The 19,326-nt window shown below is 40.3% G+C and overlaps 1 protein-coding gene across 1 annotated transcript in view; it reads left to right on the forward strand.

Moving 5' to 3' along the window:
* The first annotated feature begins 340 nt into the window (after nucleotides 1-340).
* The window catches only part of FBXL5 (F-box and leucine rich repeat protein 5), a 34,673-nt gene continuing 15,687 nt past the window's right edge, over nucleotides 341-19,326 (forward strand). Inside the window, exons 1-4 of the mRNA XM_068943346.1 lie at nucleotides 341-545; nucleotides 12,318-12,533; nucleotides 14,490-14,585; nucleotides 15,997-16,180. Coding sequence (XP_068799447.1) covers nucleotides 414-545; nucleotides 12,318-12,533; nucleotides 14,490-14,585; nucleotides 15,997-16,180 — 628 coding nt within the window. The 5' untranslated portion in view covers nucleotides 341-413. The remainder of the gene's footprint in view (nucleotides 546-12,317; nucleotides 12,534-14,489; nucleotides 14,586-15,996; nucleotides 16,181-19,326) is intronic.

A 19,326-nucleotide genomic window follows, 5' to 3' on the forward strand; every position in this document is an offset into this window, starting at 1 on the left:
CGCGGCGGCGGCGGAGCCGGGCCGCTTGCGCCACGGCAGGGGACAGGCCCGGGCCCGTCGGCCTGCAGCCTCCGGGCGCCGCCCCGACGCGCTCCCTCGCTCCTGCCTGCCGGGGGCCTCTGGCATCCAGCCTGCTGCCGCCCACGCTCGGCGGGAAGGAGCTGGGCGCGGCAGGAGGCCGATGGCGGAGGCGCGTTGTTGCTGACACAGCGCCGCGGCCCCGGCGGGAGGCGGGCGAGGGCAGCGGCCTCCCAGGGCGCCGCAGGGCTCGCCGAGCCTGGCATGCGCATGCGCGCGGCGGGGCGCCGGGCGGCGCCGCCTGAGCCGCGGCGGCGCTCGCGGGGCGGCCCCTGTCACGTGGCGCCCGGGCCGGCGGGGCGCCCTCCGCGCCGTGCCGCGCATGCGCAGCGCGCATGTTGCCGCCGCCAGTGCCGGCCGCGGCGAGGCTCTATGGGGAGAACATGGCTCCCTTCCCCGAGGAGGTGGACGTCTTCTCGGCGCCCCACTGGCGGATGAAGCAGCTCGTGGGGCTCTACTGCGACAAGGTAGCGGGCCGCGCCGCGGCCGCCCCTGCCCCGCTCCGCTCGCTCCGCCGGAGGGGCGAGGGAGGATTTCGCGTAGTGCGCAGCTGTCAGCGCGCCCCGCGCCGGCCCCGGCCCCGGCTCCCCCCGCCGCTGCCGCGGGGCGCCCCGGCCGCCGGAGCCGCCTTCCCCGCGCCCCGCTCTGCCCGGTCCCGGCCCCGGCCGCGTTTGGTGGCCTTGCCCGTGAGGCAGCAGCGCTCCCTCCGCCGCGGGACCGCGCCTGCCGCGCTCCTTCCCCCGCCGGGCTGGGAGCGGGGCCGGCGCCCACCCCGGCTGCCCCTTCCTGGAGGTGGGGCCGCGGCCTGCGCAGCCCCGGGCGGGGCGGACCCCCGAGGCGGCCGGGGGTGCCGGGGTGGAGCGGGGGGCAGGGGGTAAACAAACCTCTGGTGGTGTTTTGGTGTGTTTTGGTGCTTTTTTTTTTTTTTTTCCTGTAAATTGCCCGGTGCCCGGCAGCACCGCCGGACACCGGTCGTGGGCAGTGCGCTCGTTAACGGTCTGTGAGGAGCAACGTTTGTTTGCGTTTTAAAGTACAGCGTTTAATTGGTGAGCACCTGAAGGGTACGCTAAGGAAGTTTTGGTTTTTAAATAATGTTGCAAAAATAACTTCCGTTCTTGCATCAGGGCAGTGAGTAATCCGAGCTGGTGTGTCACCTGAAAGGCAAACTTCACTGCAGCACGTTCAAGCAGAACTGAAGGGTTTCAGGGAAACACTTGAAAGCCAGCACGCAAACTGAAAGTAGTGCCTCCCCCCTCTGTGGGCATAAACGGCTGTGGGGGAACCGGAGTCGTTTTAGCAAGCGTCAAAAAGGAGTGTGAAGTTGCATGAGAGACAGCGTAACAGCTGCCAACAGGCTGGGGGAGTCCCCCCTTCCCCTATTTCCCCAATGTCTGGTGCTCACCGGACCCCTTTTTGTGAGCCTGTTTGAATTGGGCAGAGAAAATCAGGGGAAGAAAAAGATGAGAGTGTTACCATTTAGCAATGTCTGACCAGATCTAGCTGTCTTCTGTAATTTCACTGTAAGTCGTTTTTGCAAGTGTGTTTGCAGTTAAGTTAATTTTGCAATCTGTGGCTGCATGAAAACTTGTGAAGCCTTAAGAGAGGGGATATTGCAGAAAGGGAAAGAAACACCTGAAAAAGGCTGCGACTTTTTTTTCCCACTAGCAGCCCTGCTAGCATTGTTAACAGTAGTTGAGCAAGTTTTCAACCTCCAGATCTTCTAGTCATTTACTACTGTTTTTGGTTTTTTGTTCCCGAGATGCATTTCTGTCACTCTTATTGAACCTCCCACAAAGTTTTGACCGAATTTATTAGATTGGCAAAATTTGATTAAAACCATCCAGTCTGCTATGAGCATACGCTCTCTTTTTTTTTTTTTTTCAATTGTAGACAAGAGCGTGCTAACTTTCTTTTCTTCTTTTAAACAAGCATAACCACAAATGAATCCTTGATGGGTTTTTTATGTAAGCAGGGAGGATTTATAGTACTTAATCCTACATTCTCTGGTCCTGTTACAGAGTTTGGAGTCTGTGCCTGGCTCGTGACCTTTGTATTTCAGTCACGATAGCTTTATATCAGAAAAATTTCTCTGAACTTTCCTTCTTGTGTGATTAAGATGTTGTAGTTAGCTCAGACTGTATTTCTGCTTACATGGCAATTATAATCCGCGAAGCTATGCTCTTTATCAATTTAGTGAATCCTTGAGGAGTCTTTAATTTCAACTACATGTGTACCTGCTGCTGCTAATGTTCCCTGTACGTTGTAATATAGTTGCCATCTGTTAGTGCCTCCTCTTACTAAATTCCACCAATTGTTAGTAGGGGTGAAACTGGTGCATCTATGCTTTTCAGGGAATCGGTTATAAGGTTAGGATGAGTAAAAGGCAGAGGTACTCCAGTGATGCTTTAGGACTGAGATAAAGTTTAGATTGTTCTTCTAAGACCTCATATGAGACAGAAGAGTAAATCGGAAGTGTAAGATGTTTGACTGCTAGCAACAATTTAAAAGTTCAGTAACTGTCTTGATGCAAAGATCTTACCATACGTTTTCTGTGTACTTGAATGGCATTTTAGGACCGTTGTATGCAGTGCCTTTACTTACATAATAGGAATAACTATTCCTATAGACGGTCTTTGGAGTAAAATTTTTTTTCCTAATGTCTAACATCATCCATACTATTTATTAATAGAGCTGATTTCTTTTTCCTATCTCCAGTGAATGGCTGTTTGTTTTCAGGAGAGTCTTCTGCTTATTTGCAAATTGTAGCCCTGTCCTCCATCTTGATCTGCTTTTTGGACTAAGTGAACAGATTCATTCAACTTTACCACATGGGTGATGCGTTCTGTGCCTCTTGGTGTTCTTGTTGCTTTTGTCAGGACTGCTAAACTGCAGTTTTGTGACAATCTAAGCCATCTAACTGCTGCTGTCATGATTATTGGCCCTTCCTTCCTCCCATCAGCATGTTAAGTGACTCACAAAGGCTGTAATTGGCAGAGAACTTTTTTTACTTTTTTTTTTTTTTTTAGGTGGTAGTTTTTCTGCTCACCAGCAAGCACTAGTCAGATGAGTACTGAAGCCAATGGGAGCTGGAGGGTGGGACTGTGACAGCCCGGCAACTAGGTTGGCTTCAGCTGCTGTGAAACCTCAGCCTAATTTTGTCTAGATTTTCTTGAAATCCGTTGTGCAAAACATGACACTGTTGATGTTGAATAGAGCTTCTTTTTTTTCCCCCCCTGTTTATTTATTTATTTTTAACAGCACCGTATTCACTTTATGCCTCACTGTAACCCTATGCTTATCTGTGAATTGTTTCTGGCAGCACTCAAAATTTTCCTTTCATATTTGTGCCTTTGACGCCTTCTGTCCTAACGTAGTACTCCGCACTCTTCCAAAATCCACATGTCGGTCGGTGTTCAGTAGAGAGCGCTTCTGTTGTTGCATTACGATCTTGTTTGCTGCGTTTGAGAATGTCATTCACAAGTTACGTTACTGACTGTCCCTCTTTCCAAACGGTGGCCGAAAGTATCTCATCTGTCCTGAAGCAGGACAGGTTCCCATTGGTCAGCTATTAAAATTCCTATTCTGATTTGGCTGGAAACAGAATAGCTACTATTTGAGAGCACTGTTTGCAAATGCTTGAGCTGCTGTTCGACTTCTGATAGGCTGTATTAGCCTGCTGAAAGAATGTAAAGCAAAGCAATATCTAAAACCTTACAGAAATCAAGATGTGTAACATGTATCATCTTCCTCTAAAGTAGTTCGTTTATCTTAACAAGAGAAAGTCTACTTTTTTTTTTTTTTTCTGAGCAAATGTTACTCCAGTAGCAGACTCTGGTCTAGATAGAGAGCCTGAAAACTTTGTCTGAGCCTTAGCCAGATTTGAGACACCTCTGATATTGCTGTGTGATTTCCAACGTCCTGTGATTCCTTACTGTCTTGTGGAGTTATTGCAGCCAAAGAGCAGGTTTTCTAACTGTAAGGTTACATTCAGGCCTTCCTGAGTAGAATGTGATGAATTACCTCGCCAATCTGGACTGCTGTGAGGAAAGGAATAGGAAAAATAATCACGCTCTAAATGCTGTAATGTGTGGTATCAGTAGTTGATTGATAACTTTGAAAGACAGAAGGACATGAGAATAAGTGAATGCGAGACTTCATACTATAATTGAATCTAACTGCTAGGTGCTTCTGGAAGGGTTAATTGTTAATGAAACTGCCTGTGCTTATCTGGCCCCTTGATGAGCAACTAGTTCATCTTGTTCACTGAAGCAAAAGAAAATTCAGTAAAACTGTCTGGCTGAGAGGTCAAACAAGCTCCAGAAGCAGGGTAATGGTGTGGGAGGAGGGAATGGAACTAATGATTTCAGTACTAAATAGCTGTTTTAGTTGCTCAGCTTTGTTGTGGAACCTCATTCTTAGGTGTTTGATCGAAAACATCTAAGGTCTTCCTTGTACTTGTCTTACTTCAGTCTTCCAGGATCTCGCCTTTCTCCAAAAGACCTCAGTGCTTTTTTCAGTAATTACTCTGGCTAGTTCTTCCAGGAAGTTTGGATCAATTTCATCATGTGCTGCTGGCTTGAATACATTGAACTTGTGTAAATATTTAATTATTTTTTTTAATTCTAGCTTATAATTCTGATGCCTTGTTAAAAATTAGCTGCCTTAACTATTTTGTCCTAATTAACTTTCTTATGAATGAAGACTAAAGCAAAGACGTTTTGCTCTTGTCATCTTTGTCTCTCCCGTTAATTAGTGGACTTAGATAAGAGACAGAACGTGACACTAAGGATTTATGGACTTTCTTGCTATATTTTTATGTCCTTTGTTAACTGTGACTTTGAGTCCTTCTCATTTGAAAGCTAAATGCTGTTCTGTTCTACTTCCCTTAGCTGTGCCATCTTGTTTATTTTTGAAGGTTCTCTTTAAAACTTCTGTATAGCTTAGAAAGTTTCTCTCTTCGTTGCTTAATAGTGGCTTCTTAATAGCATGCGTTCTTCCATCACCTGTCCATTTCAGCAGCCTACTATCGTGCTTCGATCATTTCTCTACCTTGCAGACTTTGGAGTATGCTGAAGAAAATGAATTATTCTTATACGTTAATTTTATGATATTCTTACAAAAAGGGTATTGCAGATCAGCTGTTCTAAGAATGTAAAAATGTTCTTGTATCCAGTAGTATTTCAGCTTCAAAGCCTTGTTCGGGGAATTAGGTGACCACATTATGTCTGCTTTTTTTAATGGCATCAGAGAGGACTGAAATTTGAAAAAATCAGACAATAATCAACATTCTGACTTTCCACTCCAAAAAACAAAATATTTTTTCCTGACGTCCTTAAGAGCAGAAAATGACTGTTCCACCATGATAAGCCTGTTTCTGTTTTTAATTAAATTTTGGTAAAGCTTTTGTTTTACTTTAGAAGTCAGTTTTCCGTATTTCAGTACGTTGCCATTCATTTTCCACCACTTCTTCAAATATACGTGAGTTGATTTAGAAATTCATAGCATTTGATTATTACCGATCAACATTGTGTAGCATTGAGCACGTGCTTTCACACTTACTTATGTTTGGAACAAGAAAACAGCTACCTCAGATGTTCAGTGTTAATAAGTCTGCAAAGGAAGGGCTACGCTATCAAGTGCCTTGGCTTTCTTCCAGTCTTCTGGATGGGAGGAAATTAAGCGTCCTCATAATTCACCATTCTGGTCATTATCCCTGTTAGCATCCAGAGGCAGGTGACTCCATCTGCTCTCTGTGCCTCTGACTATTTCATTAGAGACTCTACCAGTCCTCTTTCATCTTAACTTCTAAATGCTGGGTAGTTCAGTAACTTCTTGCCATGCCTATTGGGAAATAACAGCTTTGAGCTTATCTTTCTTGCAGAAGAATATTTTGAAGATGAATCTGAAAGTGACAGTATACTTGAAATGCATTCATTTGCTTTAAATACCTATTTAAAGCAAAGTGCCAGAGAAGGTCTGAAATAGGGGACAACAGCAATGAAGCATGTTTGGATTTTAAGTGAGGCTCTTCACAGACCTGCTTAACAGTTTTACTCCATTTTGAGGACACTCCTAGTTGCTGCTGTCACCTGACACCTTCCCTCTCTCTTTATTACTTGTTTAGCAAATTGCTTCTCCGTTTTTCCTCTGTTGTTTACCTTTGTAAGAAAACACCTTCAGGTTTTCCGTGTGCCAGGCACGTTGGCAGACTTTGAGTAATTGCGCAGCACCAATTTTTGTCCTCTAATTGTGTAACACCCACCCTAAAAAAAAAAAAAAAAAAAATCACACTTCTCGTGTGGCTCTGATATTACTGTTCTCTCTTGTGGCCTGCTCTGGAGAGCAGTAATAACCCAATGAACACCTTTGCCCTTCTCTGCTTCAAGCAACAGCCCTTTTTTTTTTTTTTTTTTAAACTCTTTCCTACTCTGCAGTGCAAAAATAAGCCACTGCTTTCTAAAAAAAACTAGAGACTGTAATTAATGTATATCAGTGTTTATGCAGGTATTATGTAATTATCTTAGAATATGCTTTAATCTCTGAAGTAAATGATTAAATAGAGCTTAAGCTGTAATTCTTGAGAGCCTTCTTGCTTTTCATTTATTTTTGCAGTTAGTGTTGCTGAAAATGGATTAAGCAAGAGTGGTAAGTTTTCCCAGTGCCTCTTCTGATTATGATAGGAAATTGCTGTCAGACTGGTGTAGAGAGGCAAAGGCATTTTTGCAGTGTCTGTAGTGTGTTACTGCAGTGGTAGAGTGAAGAGAAGCCTCAGAGCTACTTTTGTTTCGTTCTTGGGACTTTAAATTAATCCTAATATAAGGACAGAAGGCTGTTCTTGTAGTAAGGACTTAACTATAAGAATATAAGCTAGGAGAGAAAGCATGTTAAATGGGTATGAGGAATACTGTTACTCAGGTGCCTAGAAACAGCATCGTTGCAAGGGTTCATCATGCTTTCATTTGAGATCCTTGTATTTCTTACCTTTATTAATTTTTTTTTCCATACTTCATCGGTGCAAACCCAAAGACCACATGGATCTGTTCTTCCCTGGTAGTGTTCTATTTGTGGAAATTACACGGCGGAAAAGGCTTAGCTCGGGAAGCACGGGTAAAAATGGCTCTGTGTATTGCTAGAATGCCTGAGTAGATCTGACGCTCCTAGCAATTACATCATTGAAAATCTTTGTGCAGCTAGGCCACGGTTCTGTTACTTAGGCCTCTGTTTGAATTATGCAGGATTTCTCACAGACTGATCTGCTGGTATTCATTAGAAGAAATTCTTTGTTTTATTTATGTAGTACAAGAGAGTGATGTGAAATAAACACATTTCAGAAATGAAAATACTACAGTTTGTTTCCATCTCCAGTGTGCTCGTGCTTGGCATTTTATCATTTTACCTCAGCCCTTCAAGAAATAGAGTGCAAGGCTTTATCTGCCCTATTGCTTTTACTCTTTGAAAAACAGAATAGTTGTCTGCCATAATATTTATGCTGTTACAGTGGGGTTTTTGATTTTTTTTTTTTTTTTCCCCAAAAAGTTATTTCAGGATCTTATTTAACCTGTAAAACAACTGACAAGGTTATGTAGAGCAAGAGAGTTACATAGAGAACAAGACAGACTGGGACATTTGAAAGTCTTGAATTTTCTTAAGAGTTCTGCCATGGGCTGGACCAAATTGTGTCTTGCCTTTCACACTAATTACTATTGTTTTGGGGTTGTCCCACAGCCAAAAAAAGTGCCAGTGTGGCGAACCTGTATTACTTCTCTGATTTAATGGCTTCATATGTCCAAACAGCTGGAGCATGAAGTAGTTTAGCGAATTCTCTGACAGCTCACCTCACATAGCTCTACATAAAGAGTACGTCGGGGAGGGGTGACATTGGGAGGACGGTAATCCTTTTTGCTAGGCTATCTCAATTCTACAGTTTTTTCCTTGGGGACTGTGCAAACTGAATGTGCCATTGTGGACTCCTGAGCAAGACATCGCATGTAACCTGAACGTAACTGTGGATTGTCACCAAAGGGAGGCTACTGAGCTTGCCTCGCTGGCCAAATGAAAAATGAATGCCCCAAAAGGCATAACATATTACTAGATCGGTAAATGGAATGGGCTCATTTTGCAGCTCTGTAATTGCTAGAACATAATCAAGGGAAGTGGGAGGACAGCAGAACTGGAAGCAAGGGCAGGACTGCTGTTTCTGGCTTCTTTTTTTCCCTCCACCCCCTTGCCAGTGCGCAATGGATTAAGTACAACACGAAAACCTCACCCGCTTGGTATTGACACTGAGAGGCCTCATTATGATCTTTGTCCCACCATTTTCTTGCTCGTAAAATTGCGATAATGGTCCTTAATGTCTCCACAAAGTCTAAATTCCTGTCCTCTAAGTTTTATTGCTATTGCATGTAAGAAGTGATAACACCTAAAATATCATACAGTGAAAAGTTGTGGCTTACCAGTAATGCCAGTGTTGCTTTTCTTTTTTTCTAGTGACTTTATATTTTAAAAAATGTTAGTTTTTTTAAATCGGGATGGTTTTGCTAGCTGAACAATGACAAGATTTTGCAAGTAGGTTTTTTGTTTTGTGTGTGTTTTTTTTTTTTAATGAATTTTAAACCTGAGTTAACAGGTGGCAGAAATCTTGTCTGCAGTGGTCAGTAGTTGCCCGTATATAGCTCTTAACAAGCACAGTGGTTATGCAAGGATATGAGAATATAGTAGAATGGCCTGTTGAAAATGTTACTTGTGGTGGTATGTGTGTGGAGGGGGGGAACCACGAACAAACCCTACCTTTATTATTATTTTTAGTGTCTAGACTGAATTTTCATGGTTAACGGCTGTTTAAAAGTTATGTGCCTGTTGTGACCTGTTGTTACATAATTCCTGACACCACAGTTACTCTTGAGTTAGCAAATCCCGCCTCCTCCAAATTGCGTGAAACGGAGTCTTTAACTTGATAGATCTTTTTTAAGGTTTTAAAAATTAAAGTTAATACTGAGTTTAATAGCTGTTGGCTACTCCTAGGGTATGTTTTGTGTCCGATAAAGGTCCCTGAAGAGTATCAGACAGAGCTTGCAGTGTAACTGACCTCCTGTTGTTTGGGTTACTGCTCAGGCTGTTCGATGTTTTTTCTATAGCCTCTAGGATTATATATTCTTAAATTTCATGAGGTTTCAGGAGACATCAGGATTGTTTCTCTTCTGGAGTCTGTGGTACCTTTCCTGGATTGGTTTGTATATCAAACACATAAATGATTGTGCTATTAACTCCACGTAAGGCCTGTAAAACATGCAATTGTGTAAAGGTAGCATCTCCAGAAGGCCAGAAAGCTCGAGGTATCTCTCATATCTATAGCTGTGATAATCATTTTGCAGTGCTGCATGTTGTAAGTCTGCTCATGTTGTATTCCTGTACTGTGCCGTGTATTAACGATATTTGCCAATCAGTTAAAAATACAGTCTACTTCCTCCAAGCTCACCTCTCCCTTAGGATTCTGCATCTCAGTTCAGCGAGGCATTTTCTTTTTTTCCACTACCAAACTTCTGTACTAAGTTTCCTTGTGTAGAGCTGGTGAAAAATGGAGCTGAAGCGGGTAGAGCAGCTGCTGCTGGTTAATAGCCCTAGTCTCCCATTATCAGACTTCATCAGTTCCAGTAATGAAATTACAGATCTGACTGATTGACTCTGTTGCTAAGCTACCTGTCCTCCGATAAGCCAGTTTTCCTCAGCTTCAGCTGACCTTTTTAACGCACAAGTTGCTGATTCAAGTACAGCCATTAAACTTCAGTATCACTTCCATAGTTCCTAATTTCTGGGATGTCTGCTGGAAGCCTCAATAGGGGGTGGATATACAAGCATTTCACGTTACAACGTCTTATATAATCATATCTTTACAACAGGAATTCTCAAGTTGAACACGCAAATGGAACTCTTTGCTTATTGCAGTTTTGCTGATGATAGTGAGGAGATACAGCAGAAGGTTTTGAATCCTGAAAAGATTTTGAGTCAGGAGCATGAGAAGATACTGGCTTGTGTCAGAACCAAGTCTGTCTGTGACTTTACCCAACAATAAAATACGATATTTCTTTCTAACCTTCCTGTTGCACACATCGACAACTTTGTTTCAGTTTTTATGTCAACCAAAATGTGATCAGCCATTTGGGAGCAAAAAGAGTTTGGGACTGACTTCAGGTATTGTGCGTCTGCCTTATGGGTGGAATGAACAATTCTGAGACAGTCTTTGGTCCAGAGAAATGCTACACTAGGAAACAAACTTCACCATCGCTGAAGTCTGAATTCCAAATGGCTAATAGTTAAGAAGGTATTTTGGAGAAATATTTCTGCAAATGTTTCCTGCACTTATGTTCTGAGCTGGACGTTTTCGGTTTTGCAGTGTGGAAAACCTAGCCTTTAGTTTCATCTAGTACAGCTACTTTGTGTATTACATCCTATGAATTAGTGTGGAACAGAAATGAGGAGCCAAGATCTTTTTCTGTTTGTGATATGTATGTAACAGTGCATGCCTCAAATCCAAACACAAGCGTGTCACAAAGAAATCTGAATTTATTCTGGCCTGTCACCAGTTTGTCTAAATATACTGGAAAGAAAACCCCTTAGCTTTGCCCTGTTATCTGTCTGAACTAACGCTTAGTAAATGCTTTTTTCTTTTCCCTCCCCCCAAATAAATGACAGTCCCTTTGCTCATATGCAAGTACAGCATCATACTGTAGGTGCAGCTGACTTGGAGTTGCATAAGTATTTGGCAGATATCCACGTGTTTCACTTGCATTGCTAGTGGTTGCCACCAGGAAGTGATAACGCAAGAGCAGAATGAATAAATACAGTTTTTTGGTATGAAATGATAGGAAATTTTATATACATCAAAAATAGCCATAAATTAAGATATTTAAATATTATATGTGAACGTATATAGCTCAGATTCCCCTTTCTAATAAGATCCTTAAGTTTCCAGAATTTTTGTAAGCTAGAACACTTGTGTATACTACAGTAGCTTGTTTTCTGCGTTAAATTAAAATATTTTTACTTTTAGAGTGCTTGCTGTTGTGTACTGCTGTGGGCTATGACTCTTGAAGCCACAGGTGGAATGAAATACTAGAATTAAAGGCTTTTTTTTTTTTTTTTTAACCTTTCCTGAAGGCAGTTTTCAAAAAGATTGTTGTTGCTAATAGCAATTGTGCCTGTACGTATGTAGGAAATAGTACTGCTGTGTCAACTGGAACTCTCTGCACTCTTGATTTGTTGATCTTCAAACGATCAGACACCTTCTCTGACACCTTACTATATTGTGTGTTCGCTTGGTAAGATTCAGCATTCCTTGTGGATGGTACATTCCCAAAGGTAAACTCAAGGAGCAATGATAATGGGCTACGAGTAAGGACCAAAATGTAGAACTGGGAAATCTTTCACTTACTGGGCTGGGGAAATTGTATTGATTTCTACCGGGAAATCTTTCTTTCGACATCTGTTTATTTCAAGGTTTCATAAGTTTGGTTTATGTTCCTTAAATACGACTCTGATTTTACTGGGCTCTGAAACTAATGCTGAAATTGGACTGTTCTCTAAAGGGTAATTTTTCTTAAAGTTGTCACACACACAACTATTTTCTTAAGTTCTCACGTAGAATGAAACAGTTGTCTTTAGAATTTGTCTGATAAATATAACGTGCTTTTGGGAAATGAAGAGCTCTTCTAAAAATGCGCAGTACTTCTATATGTTGTGTTAAACTACAGTAGTTGTCTTGCCACTTGGCGCGTTGTACCGTTACTAAAATGCAGTTCCTGCAGTGGGAACTGTAGTTGTGCAGTTGCCATTGGAAATAAGAGAACCATGTAGTTAAATCCCTTAGTTGACTTAACCTTCATTCACAAAGTACAATGTTGAAGTAAAAATGTTTAGGTAACTTATTTTGGGGAATTAACAGACCTGAATGGGGATGGTGTACTGTTTTAACGAACTGTAACTGGAAACATGAAACAATCATGCCTAAGTTTTTGGAAACATCCAGTCGTGAAGCATTCATCACCTGAATTTTGATGCCTTTGAAGTGAGTTGCTTAAATTGAGAACTTGGGTTTTCTCGTTTTAGCCAGAGTTTTCTGTGTAAAACTGAAGTTTTTCAGTTGTTATGTAATGTTATGAAGAATAGGAGCTAATACCTGTTCTAAGGATCTGACTTTGAGATGATTTTCACTGTTGATTTTTATGAGCTTTTCTTTCTTCTAGCTTTCCAAGACCAACTTCTCCAACAACAATGACTTTCGGGCTCTTCTGCAATCTCTGTATGCCACATTCAAGGAATTTAAAATGCATGAACAGATTGAAAATGAATGTATCATTGGTTTACTTCAGCAGCGTAGTCGGACAGTGTACAATGTGCACTCGGACAACAAACTCTCAGAGATGCTTAGCCTCTTTGAGAAAGGGTTAAAGAATGTAAAGGTAAGGTACCAGAAGTAGACTACAAGAAGAACTTTTGTGGCCTAAGGAAAACATGCTGTGATTACATATTAGTTTGCCTCACCTTTCTTAATATTCTCCACAAGTAAATTATGGAAGACAAAGAAATAAAATAGTTGTGATTTCTTGATATGATAGTGAAAATGTCCAGTCTTAAAAACAAAATCTTTTGCCATTCATTGTAGTTACTAAACTTCTAGTAAAACTTCTTTTCAAGAGTATATTTTATGAAGTAGAGAAGTCCATCACCATTTACCTGGAGGTATTTTGGGGAGGCAATGTGGAAGTTTCAAATTTGAAATCAGCTCTGCTAGTTGGTGTAAGCAGTTTCTCACTCTGGAGATCCAAGCTTTTATTAATTTGTTGGGAAGCTCTGAGTATCTTTGTTTTGTGGCATATAGCATCATATAATTGTCGTGAATGGAGTTGATTACATGCCTTAAAAAAGGTGCATTATGCTCTTCTGTTAGTGGCTTATATACTCCTTACAGTCATCTGTTGCTCAGTAGTGCTGCTAATGTTCCAATCCTCAAGTAACTCTAAATGTTATTTCTCCAGTTGGCTTCTTCATAACTTGAGGTTGAATTCTTCTCCAGTAGAATCCTAATTTAATTTTTTTTTTTTTTGTGCCTTTCCCCTGGGTTAGCCAAATCCCTCTTCCTTCACTCCTGGAACTGTAGCCTCCAGTGGTAATTTGGTATCTCATGTTACACTGCTAGTGTAGATGATCCATGTTTTCCACAGTGAAAATATTTAACATACAGTTGATTGATTACATTTTACCATCTAAGGCTATTTTTGAACTGGGAAGCCTGCAAATAAAACTTTTCCCTAGGCAAATCATCCCTTAAGTTATTGTCTTAAGTTGTTTCAGTTACTAAATCAGAAAGTGAAGGAAAAACAGGAGAGAAAGTTGTTAGTAGGCTTTCTGTTATACCCTTTCTAATGGGATGCCAGTGTAGTTCTGTCATTTACATTGACTCCTTACATAGAAAAAAAACATGTAAAAGGAGTAGAAGAAATATTAGAGAGAGAGATGAATATTGTAACTTTTTTGAGAATGTAGTTAGTTTAAAGTGATAAATTAGGTTTTTTTCGGTAATAGTCCTAATTTTGGTTAGATTTCTTTAACTTATGCCCAAAAGTGTAAAACTTCAAGGCTTTTAACATGTTCACTTTCTGATGTTTTTTTCCATAGCAGTATCTATAGTCACACTACAGATAATGCGTATAGTAAATACTGATAACGTTTTTTTGGTAACTTACCTAATGAGCTACTGCAAGTTTGTCTTGAAAGTTAAGGGCATTAACTTGGCATGATGACTCTTCATTTTCAGCAGAGCAGCAAGTTGTCAGAGTTTTTTGATGTTGTAGCAGTTTGAAAAGAAGTAAGCTTGCAACATTTACTGTAAGAACTACCAGGAACTTCTGTATGTTGTAATTACCAGACAGACTTCAGGACCAACTTCTTAGCACTAGAGCAAAGAGCAAGCTAGCATGATAGATGAAGTTGGTCTTACTTATTTGCTATCTGAAACTGAAAAGTCAGATGAATTCTTATGCAAGACATGCAAATACTGTGTGACTGCTTTGAACTTTGGGTGAGACTGTAGATTGGCAGGCTTCAGTCTTTGTACCAACATACAAATTTGATTAGACGAGTTAGTTTGTATCTGGTAACAAAATACGTTAGAGTCCAGCAGAAAGGGAATACTTTCTGTTCTGCCTTGTGGCAGGCCAATACAGAATGTGAGATGGTCATCAGACTTTGTAAGTGAACACATTCTTACTATGAAATACAGTAAACTGCTTCACAGAACATACAGTATTTGTGGGGAAGATATAACGAGCTTTACCTTGAAACCCTGGCTTACTGAGAAATTTGACCCTTGAATGAATGGACAGGATTTAACAGCTAAACCTTTGCTTGCTTCTCAGAATGAATATGAACAACTAAACTATGCGAAACAGCTGAAGGAGAGGTTGGAAGCCTTTACCAGAGATTTCCTTCCTCATATGAAAGAGGAAGAGGAGGTAGGTAAAAACTTTCCTCAAAGATTATCCTAATTTTAGGGGGGCTTAGAATGACTGAACAGAGACGAAGGGTTTAGAGATTCAGTATTTTCACGATTCTCTGTTTTTATTACTCTGCCAATTTGCATTTAGGACGATTGTGTCGTTGTTCTGCTCTCAGACTGGAACATGACGTGTTCTACAACAGTGAACACATCAAAAGTATGGGGGGAAATCTTGATCCTTTTAAAAATTGATAGAATAAATCTACTGGGCCTGGAATTTGCATACAGCAGGTATCGCCAGAAATTATTTAATCCATACTATGCTATTTCTACTTTTTGGTGATTATGGATTGGAAAAACACTAAAAAAAGTTGAAGTTATTCATGTATTATGTAATTACAAGGGTAGTCAAGATCTGAGGGAATTATATGCATGTGTGTATATGCACATGGTCTCTTTTGGCATGACTGGCCTTCACAGTAAGGATTTAGTTATGCGAGTTGTGCAGAATGTCACAGTGAATTTTAGTTAAAAAGAATGAACGGTGTTCCTATAACATCTGACCTTATGCTTAATTTATTGCATGGATGAGTTGTTATATGGGCTTTTTAACCTTGCAAAACCTAATCTGTTTATGAAACAGAAGATGCAGTTTTAAGGTGCCTGAAAATCTTAAAGTTATGGGAGCAAGTAATACAGTTAGAGTATTTTACTTTGCGTATGAACATTTGGCTATCACTGTGACTCCTTAGACCTGCACAACTGAAAAAAAAAAAACAACTGCTTACCAAATACCTTAAAATTAGAGTAAATGGTATTTTAAACTATGCATTCCATAACTTTTAAATATAAAACAGTACAGTCCAGATAAGCAAAAGGGCAGTTGGCCTAAGGTCTACCAAAACTTCAAGGAAAAAGGAAAAGTCCTATAAACCAGTGACTCGTGACTCAAATTGACACTCCCAAACAGCCTCTGACCTATATTTGGAACATAAAGACTAGTACTGCCAGTCTGATGATTTATGGGTATCCAAAAACTGGGAAGCTTCTTCTGGAGGGAGTAAATCTCAAGTCTGTCCGAGAGAAGTCTTCCCTTATGTTTTTCTTCCTTACTCTTTTGCTTTCTGTGTGAGTATCTCAATAAGTTATTTATTTTAAGCAAGTTTAATCACTTCCCTTTTTCTGTTGGGGAAAGCAGGGAAAGAGTTTACCTGAGACTATGTAATGATCCATTTCTCTATGGAGGATTAGAACACAAACCTTCTGTGGTCGTGTCCTTCTATTCACTTATGTATTCTCCTCGAGAATTTGAAATGGGAAATTTCTGTCTTGGTAGTTCTGTCATAGTAGTTCTGAATCGCGGTATCAATTATCTGTGTCAGCACTAGACTTTCTGTGTTTCAAATAATTGGAATCTGTTGCTTCAGGTTTTTCAGCCAATGTTGATGGAATACTTTACTTACGAAGAACTGAAAGATATTAAGAAGAAAGTAATTGCACAGCACTGCTCACAGAAGGAAGCTGCAGAATTCAGAGGTCTTAGTAAGTGGAATCAAGCTGAAGAGCTTCAGAAGGTCTTTAAGTATTCTGTGGATGAGAAGGCAGATCAAGGTGAAGCATTTAATTAAAGTGAAAGCAATTTTAAAGCTGCAAATTATGTCTAAAAACCATGTCAGTGAGATAATTATATGTATAGGCAGTTAATAGCTTTTATAAAATGGTAATTTCTTCAAAGTAGTTTCAGAACTTGCAAGAATTTTATTGTATGGCATAGGCTTCTTGGCAGGTTCACCGTTTAAAGTTTCTCTTCTCAAGCTTCTTTTCCCCCTCCCTTCCATGGTAATACTTGATTGAAAAAGAAAAGCAGAAATGGTGCTTAACTTGCAATATCATACTTCAGTGTAAATTGTATTTTCTCTTTGCAGACCTTGCCTTTAATTCTTGGGTTTCAGGCATTCTCTATAGGCTTTTCTGTTGGTGGTTTAATAGCACAGCATAATTAGTCAGCCGACAGTATTTCCTTTTAAGGAACTTGCCTCCCTTACCTCCACTGACTAACTTCTTGGGCCTCTCAAGAGCCAGAAAGGAAGAAATTGTGTGTGGAGTGATGCAAGGGAATGAATTTGTACAATGTGTGAGTAGGTCAGATGAAACATGTGTTCTGAAAGTGGATATTTAATTTGCATTCATCTGTAACTCTGCTTTTCTTGATGAAATTTAGAATAAGATGGTTAATTTCTAAGGTGAACCTGAGGCTGTTAACGACTGTTGAAACAGCCCATGTCTTCCATGTTTAAAACTTTCACTCTTTACTGCCTAAGAAGAATTAATGTACCAAAGGAAGAGAATGAAGGTACCGGAAATGTAATACTGGTAAAAAGAGCAAGCTCTTGTGAACTGACTTCATGACTAGTTGATACAAGAGGTGGTGCTGTCATCAGAGAAGCTTGAAAAATCTATATTCTGTAATGAGTTCTTTGATGAAACTTGAGACTTCTCTAAACTAAACTGATCGTTTTCCACCTGCCAGATCAAGCCTTGGAGAAATGGGACAGAAGTAGTCTTATGGGTTACGTGCTGTTATTTGTAGCTGGAATAGGAGTTCTGAGACACTAGCGATTCTACAACAGTTGTATCCTAAGCTTTAGGGAAGGAGGAAAGTGTGTCCTTTTTCCATTTTAAAATTGGAAGAAAACATCACTGCCGCAGTCTTACGCAGTTATTAACTTAATTTTAATATGAAATTGTATGTAGGCTATTTGAGATGACTTGCCAAGTGTCCAGATAAATATATTGATTCGTCAAGTGAAACTATGCCTAACTGCATTCTGTTTCTGAAGTAGCAACAGAGTACCATAGGGTAAATTATTGTGTTCACCTTTGAAGCTTCTCTGGAAAGGGAGACCTAATTCCTGTCAGTGTGAGATCTTACGTGCTGATTTTCATTTGAAAAGCTTTCTGGGATACCATGCATATGATTTTCTGTGGACCTTTGATTTTTAACTCCAAGCCTGCAAGTGAATAGTTACTGCGTTCTGTTTGGAAGACTTTGGGTTTAGCTACACCTAACTGGCTCTCCAGATAAACAAATTGTACCTAAGGAGCTCCTAAGAATTTGGTAGTTTTGAGAGTATAAATAACAAAGTGAAGATTTCTAGTCTTTGTCCCTGGTTAATCTCACCTAACTTCTAAGCAGCTCTTCCTTCAAAGTCAATTGAGAGAGCTCGATCTCCGCTATCTAGAGCAGAGAAATTGCTCTATGGAAGAGCATATTTCAGCCCAAGGAGGATGTACAGTGCCTTTGTTATTAGCTTAGCCATCTAATTTTCATATGGCTGATGAGATGGTTCCTGTTGTTCATGACCATGGGAACTTGCATCATTGAGTGTGATTCTATTTATTAGTGAATACAGAGTGCAGTGTAGTTAAAAGGAGATGTTATTAATCCAGAGCATGATTTCTGTGTCCAGTTTTAGGAAATCTCAGGTGTAATATTATTGAACTAAAGAATTTATAAACTCCTGTGGTCACTAGAGAACAAATTGCCACTACAAATATGCCAGTGACGAGAAAAATGAACTCTGGGGTGTTACTTTACCAGAAGCTACTTGCTGTCTCTGATATCAGAATAATGAAATCTTTGAATGACCCTGTGTGAATTAATGTTACCATATCCTAGAAGAGCAAACCTGAAAGTAGAAACCTCTCAGAAAACATCCTACCTTGGAAAATACTATTTCCCTATTATAGGGAAAAACAGTTGACATATGACTTAATTTTTCAAAGGTCTGTCAAGTAAGAATTAAAGTTTTTTGTTCCGATAAGTTGTTTTCTGTCCTTACAGTTAAGAATGATCCGTGTCTTCTAAATCCTTTGCACTGCTTTGTGCGTCCTTACTTGAAAAATAAATCCCTGCTTATTTGTGAAACCTGCAATTTCTAAGGACTCCCGAAAACTATTTTAGAAATACTTTTTTTCCATAGTAAATCGGTCCTCAACAAAGATAAAATTCAAACTAACGAAACGTCTCTAAAACAGTAAAAGAAACCCTAACCAAAGCACTGAGTACGTTATTTTACGTAGCTTGCAGCTCTCTTGGTACTATGGCAATAAAGGAGAGTTACTGGAGGTGGGAATTCCTACTGCTGTCCATTGAAGTATGGATTACAATGATTAAATCTTAGCCTCTAACCAGTATTTACTCATACCTTCTGACTTGAATGGCTTGTCATCGTTCAGAAGTTGAAAATTAATTGCCTATGCTTGCAGCTAAAGTTAGGAATAAAAATAAAAGACAGCTGTAAAGAGTTAAACATGGACTTTTTGCTGTGTCGCAATCAAGAAGTTGAGTGCTTGAATGAGAGTGGTCCCTGCTGTTAATGTTCTGTGTACCGGTGCTGTTTCCTGGGAATCTGGCAAAGCAGGTATATACATGCACTGTGATGTAAGATAGATTTTTAAAACTTTTAGTGGTGAGTACTACTTGCATCTTGCTGTGGTTGAATAGCAGCAATTTACTTCTGTCCAGAGTTTATTTTGAAGGCTTTGGGGTCAGGCTTGGAAAAAACTAGCCTGTTGAGGAAAATGGCCAACAAAGTTGAGTTCAGTTGTTATTTTTTAAGGTGGGATTACAATGAAAGCTCTCCAAAGCCAAAGCAATGCCTACTTCTTTCTGATGATTTTTCCAAAAACATGTTAACTCTGGTTGAAACAGTTGTTTAAAATCTTTTTCATATACTTTACTTTTTTCACGTCAC

Source organism: Struthio camelus, chromosome 4 (genome assembly GCF_040807025.1).
Source record: "Struthio camelus isolate bStrCam1 chromosome 4, bStrCam1.hap1, whole genome shotgun sequence".
NCBI lineage: Eukaryota > Metazoa > Chordata > Aves > Struthioniformes > Struthionidae > Struthio > Struthio camelus.